Source organism: Crotalus tigris, unplaced genomic scaffold (genome assembly GCF_016545835.1).
Source record: "Crotalus tigris isolate CLP2741 ecotype Arizona unplaced genomic scaffold, ASM1654583v1 scf7180000017550.10884619, whole genome shotgun sequence".
Taxonomy (NCBI): Eukaryota; Metazoa; Chordata; class Lepidosauria; order Squamata; family Viperidae; genus Crotalus; species Crotalus tigris.
The window spans coordinates 2,972,737-2,993,746 of NW_024096468.1; the positions used below are offsets into that span (position 1 = coordinate 2,972,737).

The 21,010-nt window shown below is 38.0% G+C and overlaps 1 protein-coding gene and 1 long non-coding RNA gene across 3 annotated transcripts in view; both read left to right on the plus strand.

The window, feature by feature from the left end:
- Positions 1-10,329, plus strand: part of LOC120306689 — an 88,584-nt gene extending 78,255 nt beyond the window's left edge. For both annotated transcript variants that reach the window (XR_005556374.1, XR_005556373.1), the window contains one exon: positions 9,578-10,329. This is a non-coding gene — a long non-coding RNA (uncharacterized LOC120306689). The remainder of the gene's footprint in view (positions 1-9,577) is intronic.
- A 3,432-nt stretch (positions 10,330-13,761) lies between these two features.
- On the plus strand, positions 13,762-18,566 carry BTG2 (BTG anti-proliferation factor 2). The gene is made up of 2 exons (XM_039340355.1): positions 13,762-14,136; positions 15,762-18,566. Exons 1-2 carry the CDS (start codon positions 13,965-13,967, stop codon positions 16,097-16,099), a joined length of 510 nt encoding a protein of 169 aa, XP_039196289.1. The 5' UTR covers positions 13,762-13,964; the 3' UTR covers positions 16,100-18,566.
- The last annotated feature ends 2,444 nt before the right edge of the window (positions 18,567-21,010 follow it).

Here is a 21,010-nt window from a genome sequence, read left to right on the forward strand (position 1 = left end):
TCAAATAGTTCACAAATGCCACTTCTTTAGTAGAAGACACGTATTTGCTCTGAGTCCCTCCCTGCCAGGTGTTTTCATAAACAATTAACAATACATGTGACAAGCCCAGTTACACAGTCACCTGCAGACAATAGAAGCTTTCAAAGTAACCTGGCAAGACCCACCTAGGTGTGGTACCTCCATTTCTCCCTAAACAATATCAGGGTGTCGTTGGGAACTGTCAAGTACTTTCAGGACTAATTCAGACTTCTTTCTCTTTTCCTCTCTCGGTTAAGAATTTAAAATCGTTTAGGTTCAAATGAATTTTTCAGAGCGGTGTGTAAAAAGATCCTAGTATACATTCTGGCCCTAGTATACATTATGTAGTAATAGATGTATAAGTCACATGCTCACAAGATTTTAGTGGTACCAGATCCACAGGAAACCAAATGCTGAATTCTTAATTCTCTGGACTGTTAAAATTTATTATACTTAAAAGATTATCCTAAGGACGACTATTAAGCCCTGGGTTCAAGTTTGTAAGAACACAAGCAGAGCTTCAGATCAACGACTTCCCAAGTGCAACATCCTGTTTTCCATGATGTAAATCACATGTAAATCATGTAAATCACCATGATATAAAAAAGATGTTGAGTCTAGAAAGAGATGCAGAGAAGAGCAACAAAGATGATCAGGGGATTGGAGGCTAAAACATATAAAGAACGGTTGCTGGAATTGGGTATGTCTATTTTAATGAAGAGAAGGACGAGGGGGGACATGATAGCATGTTCCAATATCTCAGAGCTGCCACATAGAAAAGGGAATCAAGCTATTCTGCAAAGCACCTGTAGGCAGGACAAGAAGCAATGGATGGAAACTAACCAAAGAGAGATGCAACCTAGAAATAAGGAGAAATTTCCTGACAGTTAGAACAATTAATCAGTGGAACAACCTGCCTCCAGAAGTTGTGAATGCTCCAACACTGAAAGTTTTTAAGAAAACAACCATTTGTCTGAAATGGTATAGGGTTTCCTGCCTGAGCAGAGGGTTGGACTAGAAGGCCTCCAAGGTCCCTTCCAACTTAACAACAACAACAACAATAATAGCCAATCTTGTGAGTTTCTGAATGCTGAACTGTGGTTTTAACAAAATAAGCTCTTGGTGGAACTTTGCTCTTAATTAGCATACCATACATTTGGCAACCTGGTCATAACATTTATTCTGAAATAATGGTCTCTGACATTGCAATTTACTTCCAGACTGTTTGCTTGGAATGACAACCTTAAATCTTGAATGTAGACCTTTTAATACTCCCTAGGAATGGCTGAGAATTTCAGCTTCACCTGGCAGACCATAGTAGTTGTCTGTGGTTGCAGTACTGCAAACTGTTCTAAGTGAATAGGAGTTGCCATTCAATATTTATTCAACAGTTCAGAGGGCATTGAGGGCAATGTGGAAGTTAAGTGGTTGTGTAGAAATTGGTAAATTGAGCAATATAAAGAGCAAAGAAAAAAACAATTCCCTAAAACTCTCCCCTCCAAACTTTTAAAGCACAATCAGATCTTTCAAAAGTAACAGTATAGCCTTCCAAAGTTTATTCTCAATTTTTTTAAATTAGTTTCATTTCAAATATCACAGTTGACAGATTAAGCAAATAGCGTATTTCCAGAAACTACTAGTCACTAACCATCAGTAATCTCCAATAACTTAAGGAAACCTTCAATGGTCTTACACTATCATGTTTCATTATTAGAATTTAATGCTTTTGTCTTTTCTCATTAGAACTTATCACGTTCGGATTATCTTTGAGCTATTGAGTTTGCAGTGTTGGATCCTTCATAAAGGAAGCAGATATTGTTCAGCAACAGTTTTTCTGGTTTGCACAGAACAGGATGACATCCCGTGTTACCAATTTGCAGAATTTTTTTCCTTCACCTTTGTTTCTGTTAAGAAGTTTTGTTTTTCCTGTACAGGAAAGATTTGTGAACAGAAATCTTTATAGCACTAGACATGAGAAATACATTTGCTTGCTCGTTTGCTCATTGCTAAACCAATGACTCCAGTGCTCAGTAAGTTAAGCCCCTCTTGGGTCATTAGTAGCCCTATGGCAGGGGAAAATTCTGTAGTTGCATAGCTGTATCACCACAGCTGTTACTTCTAAGCCATAACATTCTTTGCTCTGTTTGTAGAATTCCAGGCTTTGTGCTTGATTCTACAGCAACCAGATGTAAAACATATCAGCACCTTAACTTAGCAACTAAGTAGAAGACGAAATTTAATCAAATGTAGGGTTTCTCCTATCTCTTGTAGCTCACCTTTTGTTCTCTTTCCTAAATACAGGATGTTAAAAAAACATACTATGCTATGTCAGATCTATGGACTAGTTAGCTCATCCACACTAAAACATAGTAGGTTGCCCAAGACCACTTGTCCACTTACTTTGTAATGATTGGAAGCCAATTCCTAAGAATTTAAGATAGAATCTTTCCCACATTTACATTTGGATGACAAGGATTGGACTTGAGATGTAGGGCAAGTGCTCAGTCATAAAGCAGTGGCTATTATTATGGCCTCTCCCCTAACTAATGTTGCACTGCATAGACTGTAATTTTATACATGTTTATTTTGAGAGATAGTCCAGTTAAACTCGATGGGAATCACAAGTATATATGCTTGAATTGTTACATTCCATGACTAATCCTCTGAATTCTTGCCCAGTTTGCTTGCAACTTTTGGCTTGATTGTTATTAGAGACATCTTAGCTGACATCATAAGTGCCTGGGAGAGTATTTCTTCATTAAAAGAAAGCAATAATTAGACTGCTTTTAAAGAAACTTTTACTGGATCCCTCAGAAATGGTTAATTAGGTACAGGTCCCTAATTTTCTGTATTGGTAAGATGACCAAGAGATTTCTCCAGCTTTTCAACCACAGACAATTCCAAAGGTGATAGATTATCTGGAGCAATTTCAATTGGTTTCAAAGTGGGGCCAGACTGTTGAGGCTATCTTAGTTGGTTTGATGGATTTTTGTTTGGGAACCGATAGAGGAAAGTACCTCAACCTATCTACCAATTATTTTTGTTGTGATAAAATGAGAGGAGTCACCTTTGTACAATGCTTTGAATTCCCAGAACAAAAATGAGAAATAAGTATAATAAATATGACCGCTGCTTATGGTAAAGATGTCACTTTGAGTGCATGAGTGCAAGGGAAGGGGAGTATCTAAGCAGAAAGAATATCCTGAAATACTTAAGAAGCCAAGCAGTTGCATTATGTCTCACGGACATGATTTATATGGACTCTAGATTTTAAAGAACTGCCAGAGATTCTTTCTACACATACTTGTATATGTATTGGCCTCCTGGTAACTATTGGGTGTCTAAAATATCACCAGACTAGATTCTTTCCTTTCTATGTCACATTTACTTTTAAGTGGAATGCCCTCACAGACCTGTAGCTTGAGGACCACTCCCCCTCTCAACTCCCCAATTTCTGGTCCAAGCAAGCTTCCTCAACTCTTTAGGTGCTCTCCCAAATTTTTTATGCTAGCTATGAGCATTTGCAAGTTTCTTCTGTGAAAAAGCTTATAGCAGCAGTAGCAAAACACCATGGAGAAGAAAAGTTTCTAGGAATGATTATTAGAGGATGGTGTAGATGACAAAATAACAGAAGGAATCTGGTAGCATCTTTTTAACTAACTCATTTTATTAAAAGGAATAAGGTGTAGCTCATTTCATAAGATGCATAGAGAGGTTAGACTGATACAGAATGTAAGATGGGGAGAGAAAAGAAAGGGAAATTTACATAGATACAGATTACATATGAGACACATCATCAGTTATTTTATCAGTAATTGTAATGTGTAAAAATCCATCATATTTGTTGAAAGTACAAACAGCAAGAACAACAACAACAATATATATATATATATATATATATATATATATATATATATATATATATATATATATATACATACACGTTTTCTGAGGTTTTCGCGGGTGTTTGTATGTAGGTCTTTGGTTATTCGGGTTTTCTCCCACATAAAATTGGAAGTGTCTTGGCGACGTTTCGATGAAGTCCCATTCGTCATCTTCAGGCTGGTGTTTTCAGCTTCGTGCTGAAAACACGAAGCTGAACATGAAACTGAACATGAAATTGAACACGAAACATGAAACTTCGTGCTCCTTGAAGCACGAAGCTGAAAACACTAGCCTGAAGATGACGAATGGGACTTCGTTGAAACGTCGCCAAGACACTTCCAATTTTACGTGGGAGAAAACCTGAATAACCAAAGACCTACACACACACACACACACACACACACACACACACACACATATATATTTCTAAAATTTGGATTGCTAGCAAAGAATTAAGGGAGAACTGGAATAGATTTCTCTCTCCCATATTTGGTAACAGGGTGTAACATACAGCATTATATATAGATGAGTTTGGTGTTATAATGTTATGCATGTATTTATATGTATATACTATGTTCCTTTCTCTTTTTTGTTTATTTTTTCTGTTTTTTTACTCAGTTGAAATATCTATCTAGGTATCTGAATACCCAGTCAATATGGTTGGTATTTTATTTATTAATCAAAATTATATAGCTGCTCATCTCACCAAGGCAACTAGGTATTGTATTTTGCAGTCTCTGGATATGAGGAATGCCCTAAAAGAGAGAAGACTGACATACATACATACATACAATTTCTTATTATATTTAAGAAATTTAATATATAATTATATATTATAACTGGATATTTGATAGGATATATTTACCAATTGTTTAAAAATCCTTTGCTATTAGTTTATTGATATGCACTGTCAAAAACGGTTTATAATCTTGGGGAGAAATAGATGGTTAATGTAGGAGAAAGCTAAGTCTGAAGAGTCTCTTTGCATACAGATAGTCTGCAACTTATAACCAAAATTGGCACCAACATTTCCATTGCTAAACAAGGCAGTTGTTAAGTGAGTCTGATTGTATGACCTTTTTTGCCAGAATCATTGAGCAAATAACTGCAGTTAAGCGAATCACTTGATCATTAACAAATCCAGCTTCCCCCCAAGACTTTGTTGGAAGCAATTTGGGAAGGTTGCAAATGGCAAACACATGACTCCAGAACTCTGCAACCTTCATAAATACATGCTAGTTATCAAATGGCCAAATTTTGATCATGTGACTATGGGGGGGGGATGCTGTGATAATTGTAAGTATGACCAGTCATAAGTCATTATTTTTTCAGTGTCGTAGCTTCAGTCGATAAATGAATGGTTGTAAGTCAAGGACTACTTGTAGTGTCAAGCATATTTCCTTCAGGCTGCAATTATGAAGCACTATTTCATACTTCCCATTAAGCCTTGGAGCATCACTTCAGGGCATTGTCAAAAATTTACATTGCCCAGTGCCTAAGTCAAAGCAACTGCATTGTTGAGCCCTGAAGATGGTTCCGGCTTTGTTCTTGCTTTCTCTAGTTGGGAAGATTTGAGAGAAACTATTAACTCTGTCTTGAAAAGACCATGTCATGCTTTGCTAAGCAAGATTTTAAAGCTGTATTTACCTATATTAAAATGATAGCACTGGAATATTCTATAAAGCATGATGTCTGGATTCATTTTAGCTTAGAATTCTAAATTTAAAAAACATCCTTGATGCATTGAAGAAGGAAGGATGTGATCCTTTTCAAAAAAAAAAAGTTTGCCAACCTTCCTGTTATTTCTACTAAGATATTAGATATTCCACTTGATTTTGTTTAATTTACACGTTTGAGTATACTATTCTTAAGCCAGATATATATTCACTTAATTGTCATGCTATCCAGCCCATGTTTAACTAAATATTTTGTATCACAGGGTAGTTTTTCAAGATTTGTTCTTGACAAATCCATTTTGACATCTGGTAATCGTTATATTACAAAGTGCACAGAGACTGAGCTCTTTATGATCTGCTCTAAAACCTTCCTAGTTATTAGTGTCAGCCAACCTTTCTATAGTTTCTCTCATCCTCCTATTTTCCCATTTTAAAGACAGGAACATCTGCTCTTCTCTCATGTCACCAATTCATAATTTGAATGACAATTGCTCTAAAACTAGTATCACCAAATGTCTTTAAAGCAGAATCAGTATACAGGTTGAAAAAGCAGAAGTCATATATTATGAAGGCCTGAATTGTTGACAAGCTCTTATTATTGCTGAAGCAGTAATCTAGGACAAGCCTGTCATCTACTTTTTTGGCCTCATTTTTGTTAGAATACAATGAACAGACTTTTCCTGGTTGCAAAGATCAAAACAAATTCTGTTTTAAAACATGAACATGAACAACAACAACATGTGCCAAAAGCCAGCTGTCCCTTTTCTAGTCTTCTACCAGTTCTTTTTGAAAGCTCTAACCGGGATTTTATTTTTCCCTTTCTCTTATTTCATAGATTCTTCATTTGCACCTCTGTTTGAAGCCTGACACAAGGAAATAAAGGACATGATTCTTTACCCACCTTAGGATGGAGATAAAAATATTAAGGGACAGGTTTCATCAGTTTAATTTCTCTTTATTGGGCTGCTTGTTTTTTTAAAACAAAATAATAACAAATGCATTATAATTGTTATGATCAGCTGATTGACTACTATATGTACGATCAAGTCAGTATCAAGTCTTAGCAACCACATAGGTAAAATTTCTCCATAGTAATCTGACCTTTAACGTGGTCTTTCATGTCTTTCAATGGTGATTTACATGATTTACATGTGGTTTACATCATGGAAAACAGGATGTTGCACTTGGGAAGTTGTTGATCTGAAGCTCTGCTTGTGTTCTTACAAACTTGAATCCAGGCCTTAATAGTCATCCTTAGGATAATCTTTTGAGTATAATAAATTTTAACAGTCCAGAGAATAAAGAATTCAGCATTTGCTAATCACTCTCTTCTCTTTCCTGTCACCTTTCCAGCATGAAAGCTTTTCTAGAGGGATAAGCCTTTGCATAATTTGTTCAAAGTAGAATAATTTGAGACTGGTCATTTGTGCCTCAAGTGAGAACTCTGAGTTGATTTATTTAATGATTTGTTGTTTTGTTTTCTTGGCTATCCATGATATTCCCAGAAGTCTTCTCCAACACCAAAGTTTAAAATCATCAGTAATACTCTTCTTATTCTGCTTATTCAAAGTCCATAGGACAGGGGTATCAAACTCAATTTCATTAAGGGCCGCATCAGCATTGCGGTTGCCCTTGGGGGTGTGTGGCCAGGGTGGGTGTGGCCTACTGGGTGGGCATGGATGGAGTGGGTGTGGCCTACTAGGTGGGCGTGGCAAGCTCTATGTTGTTCACGCCAAGGGTGCCTGTGGGGGACAGATCTGAGGGTCTTTGGCAGAAGGGAGAGGGACCGGGGCAAGCGCCAAAGCATGGTCCACTGGAGGAGCCTCACTGTTCCTCCCAGGCCATGCGGGGGGGGGCTGGATGGTGGTGCGGACTGCCGGGAGCCCTGGGCAGCAGAGGTAAAATGCCCAGCCTGGCCCTCGAGCACCCATGGCACTAAGCCCAGCCCCACTTCCCCAAGGGGGCGCCCAGCTGCACTTACCTCCTCAAGGCTGCTGCTGCTATGCTTGCTCTCCTTACCCAGGTTGCTCATGATGGGTACGAGGGCAAGGTCAGAGGGAGGCCTATTCTCTCTCCATGGGAGGAGACCAGCTTTGTATCCAAAGCTTCCTTAGCAATAGGATGGGAGACCCCCAGGATAGGCCAGGAGGAGGGGGTAAGGGGATGGTGAAAGGGCAGCAGGGCAGAACTAAGCAGGACTTCCCTCAGACCCTCCCTTTCCTCAACGTTACCTGCACAATGCCGCCTAGCCCCCAGCCTGCCCGGTTTCGGCAGGCAGTGGGGGGGGGCTCTCCTCACAGCGCCAAGAGGTTGAGCCGGGAGGTGCGAAGCTCACCAGCTTTGTACCTTGCTACCTCCTGAAACTGGCCAGGCTGGGGTCTAGGCAGCATTGCACTTCTCATCAGTTTCGCACTACCAGGCTCAGCCTCTCGGCGCTGTGAGAAGAATCCCCCACTGCCTGCTGAAACCCCTCCCCTGGAGCCCATCAAGCCGGATATGTGAAGTAAGCAAAGGCCATTTGCTGGCCACTTCCAGGCAATAGTGCATTTCTTCATTTCTCATAAAGGGTGACACCTCCCCAGCATGTACCCAGAAAGCAGGGCCGATGCAGCAGGAGCTGGTTCCTCACTGTTTCCAGATGGCCTTGTGGAGCAAAGACTGAATGTGTTTCAGCATAGATGGCCACCATAAAATTGTACATTGGCTCCCGGCCGGCCTGGGCCAGGGCCAAGGCAGCGGGGGCCGTTCCCTCACTGTTTCCAGGATGGCTTCGCGAGCCACATGAAACCACTTCGCGGGCCACATCCGGTCCCTGGGCCTTGTGTTTAACATGTCTGCCATAGGATGACCTACAGTATGATAAAAAAATGGCAAAATACAAATCAGAATTATTAAACTGTAGCACCAAACTCTATTTAACCTCAAGAACATTTATTAGACATATGTGGAATCTAACAATCCATCTTGATGAGCTTGTTCAGCTTGTTGAAGGGTATTGCTTTCCCCCAGCCAAGCTGTGATCCTATATATGGGACTATGATCTATATATGCTTATGTAGAAACAGATTAAACATGTCTAGACCTGTTCTGTAAATTTTGTGAATTGTCTATTCTGATAATACAGTGACCAACACACATAGGTATATGCACAGACACACACACACACAAAAAAACCCACAACTGGTAAGCATTTGATCTGTTTTTTAATGTTTTTAGGCAATGAAGCCTGAATATGCAGGCAGTGAGAAAATCTCTAATATATTTTTACCATTGTTCGACTTCTATTTTGTGCAGCTTATGTCCTGATTCATTGTCATTGTGTTCTGACCTCAGTTTTGAAGATCAGTTAATATTTCTGATGGTCATAAGTGATTCCAGTTAAGCCAGCCTTAAACCTGGTCTGGCTGGTAAACATATACACAATTGCAAGCATGAACTCAGTTGCAGTGACTCTCCTCCCCTCCCCCCTCCAACAGGACCAGTTCAGAGTCAGTTTGATTTGTTGATGTAAATTGATATTTTAAAAATATTAAGGAAGGAAGAAAAGTGGGTAATGGTTGATGGGGGGGGGGAAAGGAAAGAGATTTTTAAACCACAGTTCAGTCCAAGAATTTCTAGCTACAAGCAAGTTCTTTTTAAAAATAATTAAATAATTAAAAAATTTTCTTCTTTATATCAGAATTCCTCAGTCATTTCAGTAAATAGCATCATTGTGCAAATCTATCACCTTATGTGGGCCTATCAAAGAAAAGTGCCTTTGAATTAATTGGAATTTACTCCCAGATTACTATATATAGGTTAGTATATCTTGCCATAGAATTTCCCCTTTCGAAAACAAGGCATATTTTCACAGATAAAACTTATAAAAACAAAAAATAAGCAATTATCTACCATTAGACTTCTTGTAATGTTAATTGGTCAATGAGATGTATATTCTTGTATTGCTTTCATGTTGGTTTATGACTCTTTTCTATATTTATCTTAAAACTTCAAAACAGTCAACCAGTGGAAGAGATTGCCTTCAGAAGATGTGGGAGCTTCATCACTGGAAACTTTCAAGAAGAGGCTGGACTGCCAACTGTCAAAAATGGTGTCAGGTCTCCTGATGGATGGGGGGGGATTGGACTAGATGACCTACAAGGTCCCTTCCAGCTGTTATTCTATTTTATTCCTAAATGTAATATGAAATGCTCTGTTGGCAATATGGGGGGAGCCTTTATGTCAGCCTAAAATTTGACCCACACTACAGCTTTTGCAAAAATACATTTGTAGTATGTAAAATAAAAAAACGAGGAAAAAAGAAACAAAAAAAACCAGGAGAATAGGGTAATATTGTATCAAATGAAAATGTTCTGCAAAAGGTTTTTATAGCATATTGAGAAAAGAGGTTTATAAAACAAAATGTTGAGGTGGGAATGTGTTTTAAGTATAGTATGCTGCTACTAAATATACAGGAAAATGTAAGAGCAATTGAGAAATGCATGGATGGAATTAGAATTTGGTGGCACAAGGCTAAAAAATCGAATCTATGCATTACAATACAAGCTACGGAAGCTCAAGCAGTCGCCACATTTTAGGCTAAAGTCACACTACGGTAATAGCATGTGACTCATACTATTATCTCAAGGACCAAGTTGTAACCTAAATAACAAAGGAGCCTCAACTGATGACTGTCAATGTCTTCACTGTAATTGCTTACATGAACTCCTCTCCCAAGTGCTATGATTTAAAATAAAAAGCCATTAAATGACTTTAATGCTTTGGTTTGTTGCAAAGCCTACAGAGGCAAAACTAGCTGTAATGAAAAATGGGGTGAATACACTTTCAATTCAGTGATGCAGATGATGAAAAGAGGAAGGAAAACTAGGCCTTTCCATTTGTACCATTGTTTAATGAGGATGATCTGTGACTGGTATGGATATTTTTCACTCACTGCAGTCACCATTATTGTATGCACAAAGTGTTTTTAATTGCTTTAAGAGAAATAGATTACCCAAAACTCTTTTGAAACCCTGAACCAAAACTTGTTCTGAATTATTACTTGAAAATGTGTTAGTTAATATTAGTTGGTTGCTAGATTCTATGACGGATGAACTGCCACACTTGTATTATGGTGCTTTTTTCATTTTTTTTTCCCTTCACAACTCCTGGCTCAATTTGACCCATTTTAAATTCAGTCTTTCTTTTGCTGGTATTTTCCCCTACAGACACCTTTGCTCCTTTCTGTTCACTTTTCAGAGACTTGTTCTGCCAAAAGACAGACAACTGAACAGAGTCTCACCCCCCCCCCTTTACATAATATATTTCCAACAGTTCATTAGGTTGGAAGAAATAAAAAGAAAATGATTAAAAATGGCCTCAAGAGACATGCATATCTATATATCCTTTGTAGCTTATATTTGGTCATTCTGCATAGTTTCTCGGTAAGAGGAATTCCCAGATAGTTCATAGTATCTTGCTCACTCCTTTTGCTCTTGTTTCAAGTGCTCCATTGCAATAAATATACTAAACCCATACCAATTCTTTATTAGCATGGCACCAGTACAAATCCAGCAGTCAAACTGTCACCCACAGGTCTAAAAATACAAACTTTTAGTTCTAAATCCAGTTACTTCTAATACTGAAAGTTTCCATGATGTCTGTTCAAGACTAAAACAGTTGCATTCTCATAAATTTTAGGATGAAGTGGCAAATAGGCCAGGAAGAAATCAAGATAAGAAACAATAATAAGAAAGCAGAAATACTTTATGTATCTAGGAGTTAGTATTTTTAAATGCAAGGTGCTTATTACTGAGCAGATACATACAGAATGACATTGTCTGCCATATTCTGTTCCTCTTTGGTAATCTGGAAGAAGCTGTTCAGGATTTCACAATACATGGCTGTGTTATTATTATGTCTATTTATAGTTTGACTTGATAGACAAGGGGTGTTCATAAAAACAAAAGCAGATTCTTAATAAAAATGAATATAGTCTGAACTACAAAAGTTGGAGATAATATTTAATTGTTCTTGAGCAGCACAATTTGAAAGTATTTAGCACCTTGATAGAGTTGTTTTCTATGAGAAATATTTAAAATGCTAATTGTATATATAGGATAGATTTAAAAAATAAATTTTGACATTAGAAAAAGACTGGACAGGTATAAGAGTGTAAATAACAACACAAATGTCTAATACTTAATCAGAGTGGGATATGTTAACCCATGAATGTAATATTTGGAATTCTTCTGGTTGAAGTTAATATTTTTAGAGGAAGAATTAAAAGATTAATGTCCAGACTGATCATTCATCTGTGGAACTTAATGGTTATTGCAAGCATCAACAGAGGGATAGTTATGATCACGGGAAGTGATATTACCACTTTCTGAGATGATGAGTTCACATTTGGAATACTGCATCCAGTTCTGCTCACCACAATACAAAAAAGATGCCGAGAAGAGCAACAAAGAAGATAAGGGAGATGAACAATTGAGGGAAGTATGTCTAGTCTAACAAAGAGAAGGACTAGAGATGATATGATAGTCTTTCAGTACTTTAAGGGGTGTCACCGAGAAGAGCGATTTGATCTATTCTCCAACAGCACCTGAGGGCAGGACAAGAAGTAAGGGATGGAAGATTATTAAAGAGAGAAGCAACCTAGAACTAAGGAGAAATTTCCAGACAGGGAGAACAATTAATCAACGGAATGACTTGCTTCCAGAAGTTGTGAATGCTCCAACACTGGAGGTTTTCAAGAACAGACTGGACAGCCATTTGTCCAGAATAGTACAGGGTCTCCTTCTTGAGTAACGGGTTGGACTACAAGACCTCCGAGGTCCCTTTCAACCCTATTATTCTATGTTCTAGCCATTATTCTCAGTGGATCTTCCATTATAGGGTTATTATATAATGAGAGCAGGCAGCAACTTTATACTTTGAATTGTGGGGGAAGTTGAGTGAAACAAAAACATAAAGATAACCGTTTATGATCAGGCATTTATGCTTTTTGACTTGAATTCTGGATTATGTTTTGTTTTTGTGCTCAACCTGATGAGCTATGCAACATTTCCAGTGTATAATTTTAAGCGTATACCATTTAATTGTAACCTCAGCTTCAACTGGTGCAATCTTTTACAGATACAAAATTGCTTATTTGTCATCCACAACTAGTTTTAATTCATGCTGCAATATTCCAAAGAAAGAAAGGCGTGAATACAACTTAAATTAAAAGCATCTTCCCAGCCAACTTATTCTTTTAAAAAAGGACAGCCTAACCTTATTCCCACACATGAATCTGAATTAATTTCTTGAGTAACAGCAGCCTGAACCTATCACAACAAACACAAGAGCAGACTATATTGCTATCTTAAAGATTAACAGATGTATTCTAGCACAAACTGTTGAGAGGCCCATCCCATTTTATTTTACAAAGAAATGAGTCTTTGTAAAATGGGTGAATAGATGGATGATATACCTTTAACGCAGTGGTTCTCAACCTTTTTAATGCTGTGACCCCCAACCAGTTGTAAGTCGAGGACTAAACCAGTCGTAAGTCGAGGACTACTCAACCGGTCATAAGTCGAGGACTTTCCCTGCTCAGGAACGCCACACATGTGTGGTACCGCCTCCTATGCCGGCCGAGACGTAGCTGGCAAGCGGCAGAGATGGAGCAGGCTGACCACCGGCTGGGCCACCAGCTGGCCCAGCCCAAGGGAGGTAAGGCACCCACCGGAAAAGGGGAAAAAAATGGCGGACAGCCTTGCTTGGCAACCCCCATGAAATGGTCGATCTACCCCAAATGGGGTCCCAACCCATAGGTTGAGAACCACTGCTTTAACGTATTTCAGTTTGGGAATACGGAACCGTTGACAAAATCCTGATTTCCTTGTGGTCTTTTGATAATAAGTAGCTGCAGTAATTATTTTTCAAACTATTAAACAGCGCTAGTGACAAGATACAATTTCTCTCCTGCTAGGCAAAGCCCTATTAATAGCCCCAAACAAGGCGCTTTCCCCTTCCCTCCCCCCTCCAGCTGCTTTGGCCATGTTCTCAAGGCGTGACTTTCCCAGTACTCACGTCACTACTTCCACCCTGCTGAGGTCACCTCCTATTAGCATATCAAGGAAAGCTCAACCAATCAGAAGCGAGCCATCTAGTGACGGCTGCAATAGCCAAGATTATTAAGAGTCCTGTTTGTAGTAGGAGCATGTCAAATAGAAGACGAGTGGCGGACGTGAGAGCAGCCTTCGCGAAATTCATCGTTAAGCAGTCGCTTCTACCGCAGGCGGGTCTGCCACGAACTGCCGGAGCGGCCAATTACTTCGTCGTTTCCGTGTTTGTCCCCTTTCTCTAAGCACTGCGGAGCCTTAAGGGGCACCGACCTAACTTTATACGAAGCCAGACATGAGCCAAGGCCAGCGCTGGAATGGAAGCTACGTTAACAACAGCCGGGCGGACATGGTACCGGAGATCGCCGCCGCCGTAGGCTTTGTGTCCAGCTTATTCCGCACCCGCGGCTGCGTTAGTGAACAGCAACTTCAGATTTTCAGTGAGGCTCTTGAAGAGGCGCTTACAGGTGAGAGACGGCGCCTCCTTGAAGTGTACCCTAGGGATCTTTGAAGGCCACGTCTGGGGAATCAAACTTAACTTTTCTGTCCCTAGAAAAAAGTGGGATAGTCACTGAATCGTTGATTTTCTTTTTCTTCTTTCCTTTCTTCCTATCTTTAGTTTAATCTGTGAATTTCCTTCTACCACACAAAATACTTATTTTCGCATTCAATTTTTGCCTTCCTTTGCATTGTTTTTTTTTTTTAAAATCTCCAATTATTCTTTAAAATATATTTTCCTGTAATAGGTACTCCTGGATAGCAAGCATATGTCTGACCCAGATTAGTGACAAATTATTTCCCCACCCTGCAACTATAATCTGTCTTTACCAATCTGTCTTTTCCCAACAGTATGAGACTAAGGAGAGCTATAATCCAGTGCTTTTAGAGGCACCACATTGGGGATTGCTGCACTGCAGCCCTGGGATTGAAAATTTGTGTCCTAAATTAGACTGGAAAAAAGTGTCTTTTGTTCTGGTGACCAAGGAAACTAGATTTTACTAGATCAAACTAGATAGAACAAGGAAACTAGCTTTCATAGTGGAAAGCGGCTATGCAGAGACATAAGGCTCAGCAAAACAAAAGGGAGAAATGTAGAGCATAAGAATAAATAGATCTTATGCAGACGAACCCTTAAGGATTTCTCTGGGGCCTGGTATGGCCAGTTGCAGAGAATTTGCATACTGGGCATTTTCTGAAGTTGAAAAGTGCTATTCTACAAATCATTTGAAGCCCTGGGATGAGAATGGAATGACTGTGTATTCAAGTCTTAAAAGTCATATCTGAAGGGTTCCCACACAACTCCCTTAAAAGCAACATTCCATTCAGCAGGCCTTACTTCCATGTCAGGGGAAAAGTGCAGAATTTCAGGCATGCAACTTAAGACTGCAGCTAAGTTTCAGTTAACGGGGGTCTCTCTTCATCTGGTTACACTATTGGGCTACTAAGTGTAAAATATACTCAGAAAGGCTTTATAACCAAATTTATTATGGGATAGAACTGTATACTTGAAGTGCAGATGAGATTGCTCTGGCTATATGCTAACTGCATTGTCTGCTAAGAAGATTTCAATAATTACCGAATGCCATGGCTATTGCATTTAGTTTAAACCTTTTGGACTCCCCCCCCCCCAGCTTTGGAGTTTTTGTTATTTGAATTTAAAAGGGTATTCATTGCCATATTTTAGATATTTTACAGTTCTTATTGGAAATGACTTTTTTTCCCCTCAACCAACCATTTAACTCTTCATTGTGCTGTCATTCTTTAAAAGAAAGAGGGACCTGGAGGTCAGAGCCTGGGTGATCATCTATCAGAGATACCCTAGTGCATCCTACATTGTGAAGGGATTGTACCAGAAGAACTCCAAGATCCTTCCATCCTTAAGATTCTCTAATTCTAGAACTTTAATGTTACTGCTTGAAGAAAATGAGAGTTTGATGAACTCAGACCCAAAACATTACTTTTTAAAAAAATACATTTTGCCACCAATTTTACCTGAACATTTCTTTGTGTGTAAAATGTATTTTACCTTTTGTTTGGCCATTAACTCCAGTAATCTCTGACCATTTGTGGTATTTTTCTTGTTCCTTTGCAGAGCATTACAAACATCACTGGTTCCCCGAGAAACCATTCAAAGGGTCTGGCTACCGCTGCATCCGTATCAATCATAAAATGGACCCCATCATCAGCAAAGCAGCTAGCCAGATTGGACTCAGCCTTCAGCAACTCTACCAGCTCTTGCCCAGTGAACTCACACTCTGGGTAGACCCTTATGAAGTATCCTACCGAATAGGGGAGGATGGATCCATCTGCGTTCTGTATGAAGCATCGGTGGCACCTGTGAGCTCCTATGGGATGCTCACCTGCAAAAATCAAATGATGCTGGGGCGCACCAGCCCTTCCAAAAGCTACATGATGACCGTCTCCAGCTAAGCACTCCTTGTTATCCTTACTTTGCCAAGACATGGGCTACTGTATACCTCAACTTGAGGATGTATTTTTTTAAAAAATGAAGAGCTATTTATATTTTTTTTTGAAAAAGGAAATCCAAATTGAAATTTAGTAGCAGGTACTACTCTTTTGTAGAGTGGTGCTAAGGTGCCTTTTAAAAGCTGTCTGCAGGCTTGCAAGTTTATTAAAAAAAAAAAGCCAATATCTACCTAATTATCATTGGATTGACAATTCTGGAATGTTGACCTGCCTGTTTGGGAAATGCAGGGTTAAAAATAAAAGTACAGGGGTTGGGCAGGGCTTAGCACTTTTGAACAGTGACAAACCATGGGGTAAATGCTACTACAACTGTGAATCTACAGGTCAGGATGGTAGTTAGTGCAGAGCTGTGCATGTGGATCACAATGATATGACTTCATTCTAGCCATTGTGCTTTTTTCCCATAAAATGTTCCTTTTCATTTGGTTATATACTGACAAGCCACTACATCACCAGCTTTATGTCATGTTCTAATTTTCAGCAACAGTTTTGTCTTTTTATAGCATAAACATTTTACTTAGACCACCCAGTCACAACAGCAATTTTAGTTTTTGTCCAGTGGGTTATGGGCTGCTAAAAATCTGCCCATAATTTTGCACAAAAACCCAATTCTTTCTGCACTTGATCCTAAATTTCATACGCATGTTAAATTCCTATTGGTGCCTGAACATGTGGTTTCTGTACATGGAATTTTGTTGATAAAAGGGTTTAGGATGTGATCTGTGTAACTGGCTGGCTGGTTACTCTTAACAGTTAACTCCTGTCAACAAAAGTGCAATGGCCAGGCCAATATGAACTATAGCTACTGAAAGCATGGCTTCATCACAGTTTTGTCTATTCCACTGCCTTTAATACAATCTTGTAAAATTCCTGACAATGCTGCCAATAATTGCGGAGAAGTAATTACAAAATCAGGGCACTTAACTTTAAAAAAAAATCTTCAGACCACATGATTGGCTTGGTTTTTCTTCATTTGCTTCTCCAGAGCTCTTCCTTGGCCTGTTTGAATTGAGTTCTCAGATACTGTGCAATATGGATCCTAACATTTGGGCACTCAGATGAAGAGTTATTTCGTATTTGCAAAATGACTATTAATATTTCTCCTGAAAACTGCTCAACTGATTCCTAAAATGTCCTTGAATAGTCAGAGGTTGGAATAAGTAATCTAAAATTTAGAATGGCATATTTTTATGGGGTGTGAAAGTTTTTTCTTTTTCTAAAAAGAACACATTACAGTTCCTTTTTTTTTTGGAAAAGGCATGAATTTGCTGGGGTGTTCCTCTTCCTAAGCCACTCCTATTGAGATGAATGGAGAGTTTTGCAAGGGGCATGGTTAATCACCTTGTGAAATTTTGGTTTATTTCAATGGCTTGCATAGAGAAACTTAGTTGTACCCCCAATTTTCCAACACTGAAATGTTAGCCGCTACAAATGTCCATCTGATTTTTTCCAATTTATTATGTAAAGCTCTTGTATGTAGGCCAGAGCTTATGTTCAGTTATTACAAGGTTGTAAAGCACTAAAATCCCCTATGAGCTAAAAAAGCTTTAAAAAAATAGTGCTGCCACTCCGTTAGGAGACTTGTGCAATATTTGGTGGCACAAAGGGGAACATTTTCTGCACTGTAGCTTTCCCCTCTCAAGACAAGTGTCTGTTCGAAGTCTGCCTAAGAGCCTTGTTCCTTCCCTGATATTGTAAAACCCAATAGGAGTGGGAACTGTAAGATAGCTTGAAACAAAAGTTTGTTTTGCTGTGCTCCTTGCCTTTATTTAGAATTTCCCAAATGCCAGTAATTGGGTTGGTGTGTTCAAAGCAACTCTGATTACAGGTATATTAATGGTTCCCCTTAATACTTCATTACCATCGAACTGTTCTGTAAAAACCAAATTGTTATTCCATTTCCTTTGTTTCCCCACCCCACTATCCTTGAAGAGTTGATAGAGAAACAGAAAAGTTTACCAAATATCATACTGTTACACTTGGCATTGAATCTAGTATTAAGGTTTTCTTTCTTTTTCACATTAAGACAACCAAATTTGGACATGATCTGTTGTGTAGCTTGTGCATGTAAAAGCTGTGAATTGATGTGTGCTCCTTGTTGCCTTCAGATTCTAAGTCTGATACAACCAGTGCTGAAGAACTGTACTAGAAACTGCCTATGGGTTGTGAGTGTGTGTCTTTTCTGCCTCTTTTCAAAGTTGTTTGCAAAACTTGAGCTGGACTGTTGAGCGGGACCTAGTTTCATAACTGGTGAAAATAATAGCAAGTTTGTAAGCTATTGTGTGGGGGAGGGATGTTTGTTGTACAATGGTGTTTTTATATGCAAAATGTACAGATATATTGAGAAATGTACACTTTTGATACTTTAATAAAAATGTAGCAATTTAAATACATTGTTGGAAAGATCAAAGGGATTGGCTCATTCTTTGTAAAATGAGATCTTGCTTGGTTCTTAAAGAATAACATTGTGATGGGAAAGCAACTGTCCCCATGGGGAAGCAAGGAGAGTCAAAGCAGAAGAACCACTAGTTTTCTTTTTTAGACTGAGAAAAAGGGAAAGCACACACAAATCCTAGCAACTTTCTGGCCGTTTGAGAGGGGGTTTTTGTGTGTTTTCCTTTCTCTTCCTTAGTCTGAGCTTTACCTTAATTTTTCCTCTACAGAGACCAGTGGAACTGAAATTGGCTAAACTGAAGTGCTGGCCCTCGTTTACTAGGTGTTGAGAAAGCAAAAACATGGAATATTGTGCAAATTAAGGCCATCTTTCTCTCTGGCTTTGATGGAAGTTCGTGATATTTTGTGGTCCTCATTTGATCTCCCAAACACTGTAAAAATATTCCCTGAAAGTTTTTTTAAGAACACACACACGCATATGTACGTGTACATATAGTACATATGTCTATTTACTACACAATTGTTCGGGAATAGTTGAAATACACATAATTATCCTTGGGTTTCAAGTTGTTTGCAGCTGTGTAAAATGTGATTCGTAGAATTTTTTTGCAGTTAAAAAAAAATGAGATTACTTTTAGAAATATATTACTTGGTGCATCTATCACATTTTATTTTATGCTTACTTTATTTCCATATAAGACACCATTCCACAATTTAACATCATTATTTGTATTTCACTTACTGATCATAGTTGTGCCATAGTATGATGTGTGAGTGGAAGTTTTATGATCTACCACATTCCTGGTTTGTTTGTTTTTTGTCCCTTCCAGTACACTAAATAATATATAGAAGTACAAGGTAATAGGACTAAAACAGAGTACAGATCAGGAGTTGATCGCACCCCAAAATTATTTTGCTTGTATACGTTACTGACACTGGCTTTAACCATATTTAAAACAAATCATAAATTCTGAATAAAAGCTGTTTTTGATACACACCAAAACCCCAAACAGAAACTCCAGATTCATTTGTAGATTATGACAATAGCAATTAACTTCATGTACACATACAATACATAATCACTTGAGATGGGAAAAAGTAGCTGCTAAACAGCTAACTAGTCCAAAAATATGCTGAATGAAAATATTGATAGACAGTATTCTCTTAGGACTACAGAAGATCTGGTTTTGCTCTGCAAGTCCCTGATAGAAAAGCTAATGACATAGTTTGTGGTGATCCCAGTAAGCAGACAGTCCTGTAGGACTATATATATGCAAAACAGTGGAAGCAGATAGTGGCACTTTCTCAAAATAAAATACACTGAAAATCATCTTGGGCATGATCTTTTATACAATAGTTGTTTTATAAATGTACTTTATCTACAACTGCAAGGATACACTATTATATATGTGCTGTTACTGTTTCCAGTTAAATCTTAAATAGAGGCTTACTATTTGGTTCTTACCTGCTCTTATCTTTGTTTTCACCTTTAACATATAAATACTTATCTACATATAGATGCAAAAGTCAAGGTTGTATTTATATAGTTTGAAAGTAAAAAGGAAACTTTTTTTTTAAAAAAAAAATACATACAACCCACATTCCTTTCACCAATTGTAATGGAAATAACAGCTGGATGTCTACTGTAATTCTATTTTTCCCATCATTACACTGACTTTCTTGCCAAGACTGTGCAATTTCAAAATGACTAGTTAAGGGAAGCCTTAGAGAACTATTATTTAGGAATAGCATTCTAAGAATAGAGTAGTAATAATAATGACTTTTGTTAGTTTAACCCATAGGCTGTAACAATTTTTAAATGTACAATTAAAATGATGGATAGAGGCAGAAACTACAACTGATAAAATACATGCACATATGTAAACAAAAGAGATGAAAAAATGTTAAATATGACTAAAATAAAATTTACTTTTCAAATTTCCTCAGCAGATTTACTTATGATTAAAATAACTATTTTAAACTTATAAAGGACTAAATAAGTATTTACCTTTATTTTAATGAGACTCTTGTCTCTTATCTAAATTCATACTTTAAATAAGACCTGTTAAAATCAGTGGGATGTAAATTTGTCATGATTTACTTTAAATCACAAAGTTCAGTGGGTTTCTATTTATGTATTACTAAATTTGTTTCAGCCCAATATAACATCCTTTTCTGCAGATTAATAGGACCTGATATATAAAAATAAAATTCATATCTGGCCTGTAACATTTAGTACAGTACCTGATACCAGATTACAACTGCCAAAGACAAGCATGAAAATAGAATATTTAATATTTGTACTTTTATTACAGAGTTGAACCTAGTATTATGGAAATAAGCATTCATCTCCATTTACTACTGCTGCTTTCAACATATGCTTTCTGTTCCAGGGGAAACTCAATTTGATTATGTATTAGATTTGTATCCCTCTTTTTTGTTCAGGAGTTTAAGATGGCA

What these genes read in the sequence shown, in the direction of transcription:
- BTG2 (XM_039340355.1), top strand. Translation starts at nt 13,965, where the DNA reads ATGAGCCAAGGCCAGCGCTGGAATGGAAGCTACGTTAACAACAGCCGG. An exon ending in TCTTGAAGAGGCGCTTACAG is followed by an intron (nt 14,137 to 15,761) that starts GTGAGAGACGGC and finishes GTTCCTTTGCAG; the next exon opens with AGCATTACAAACATCACTGG.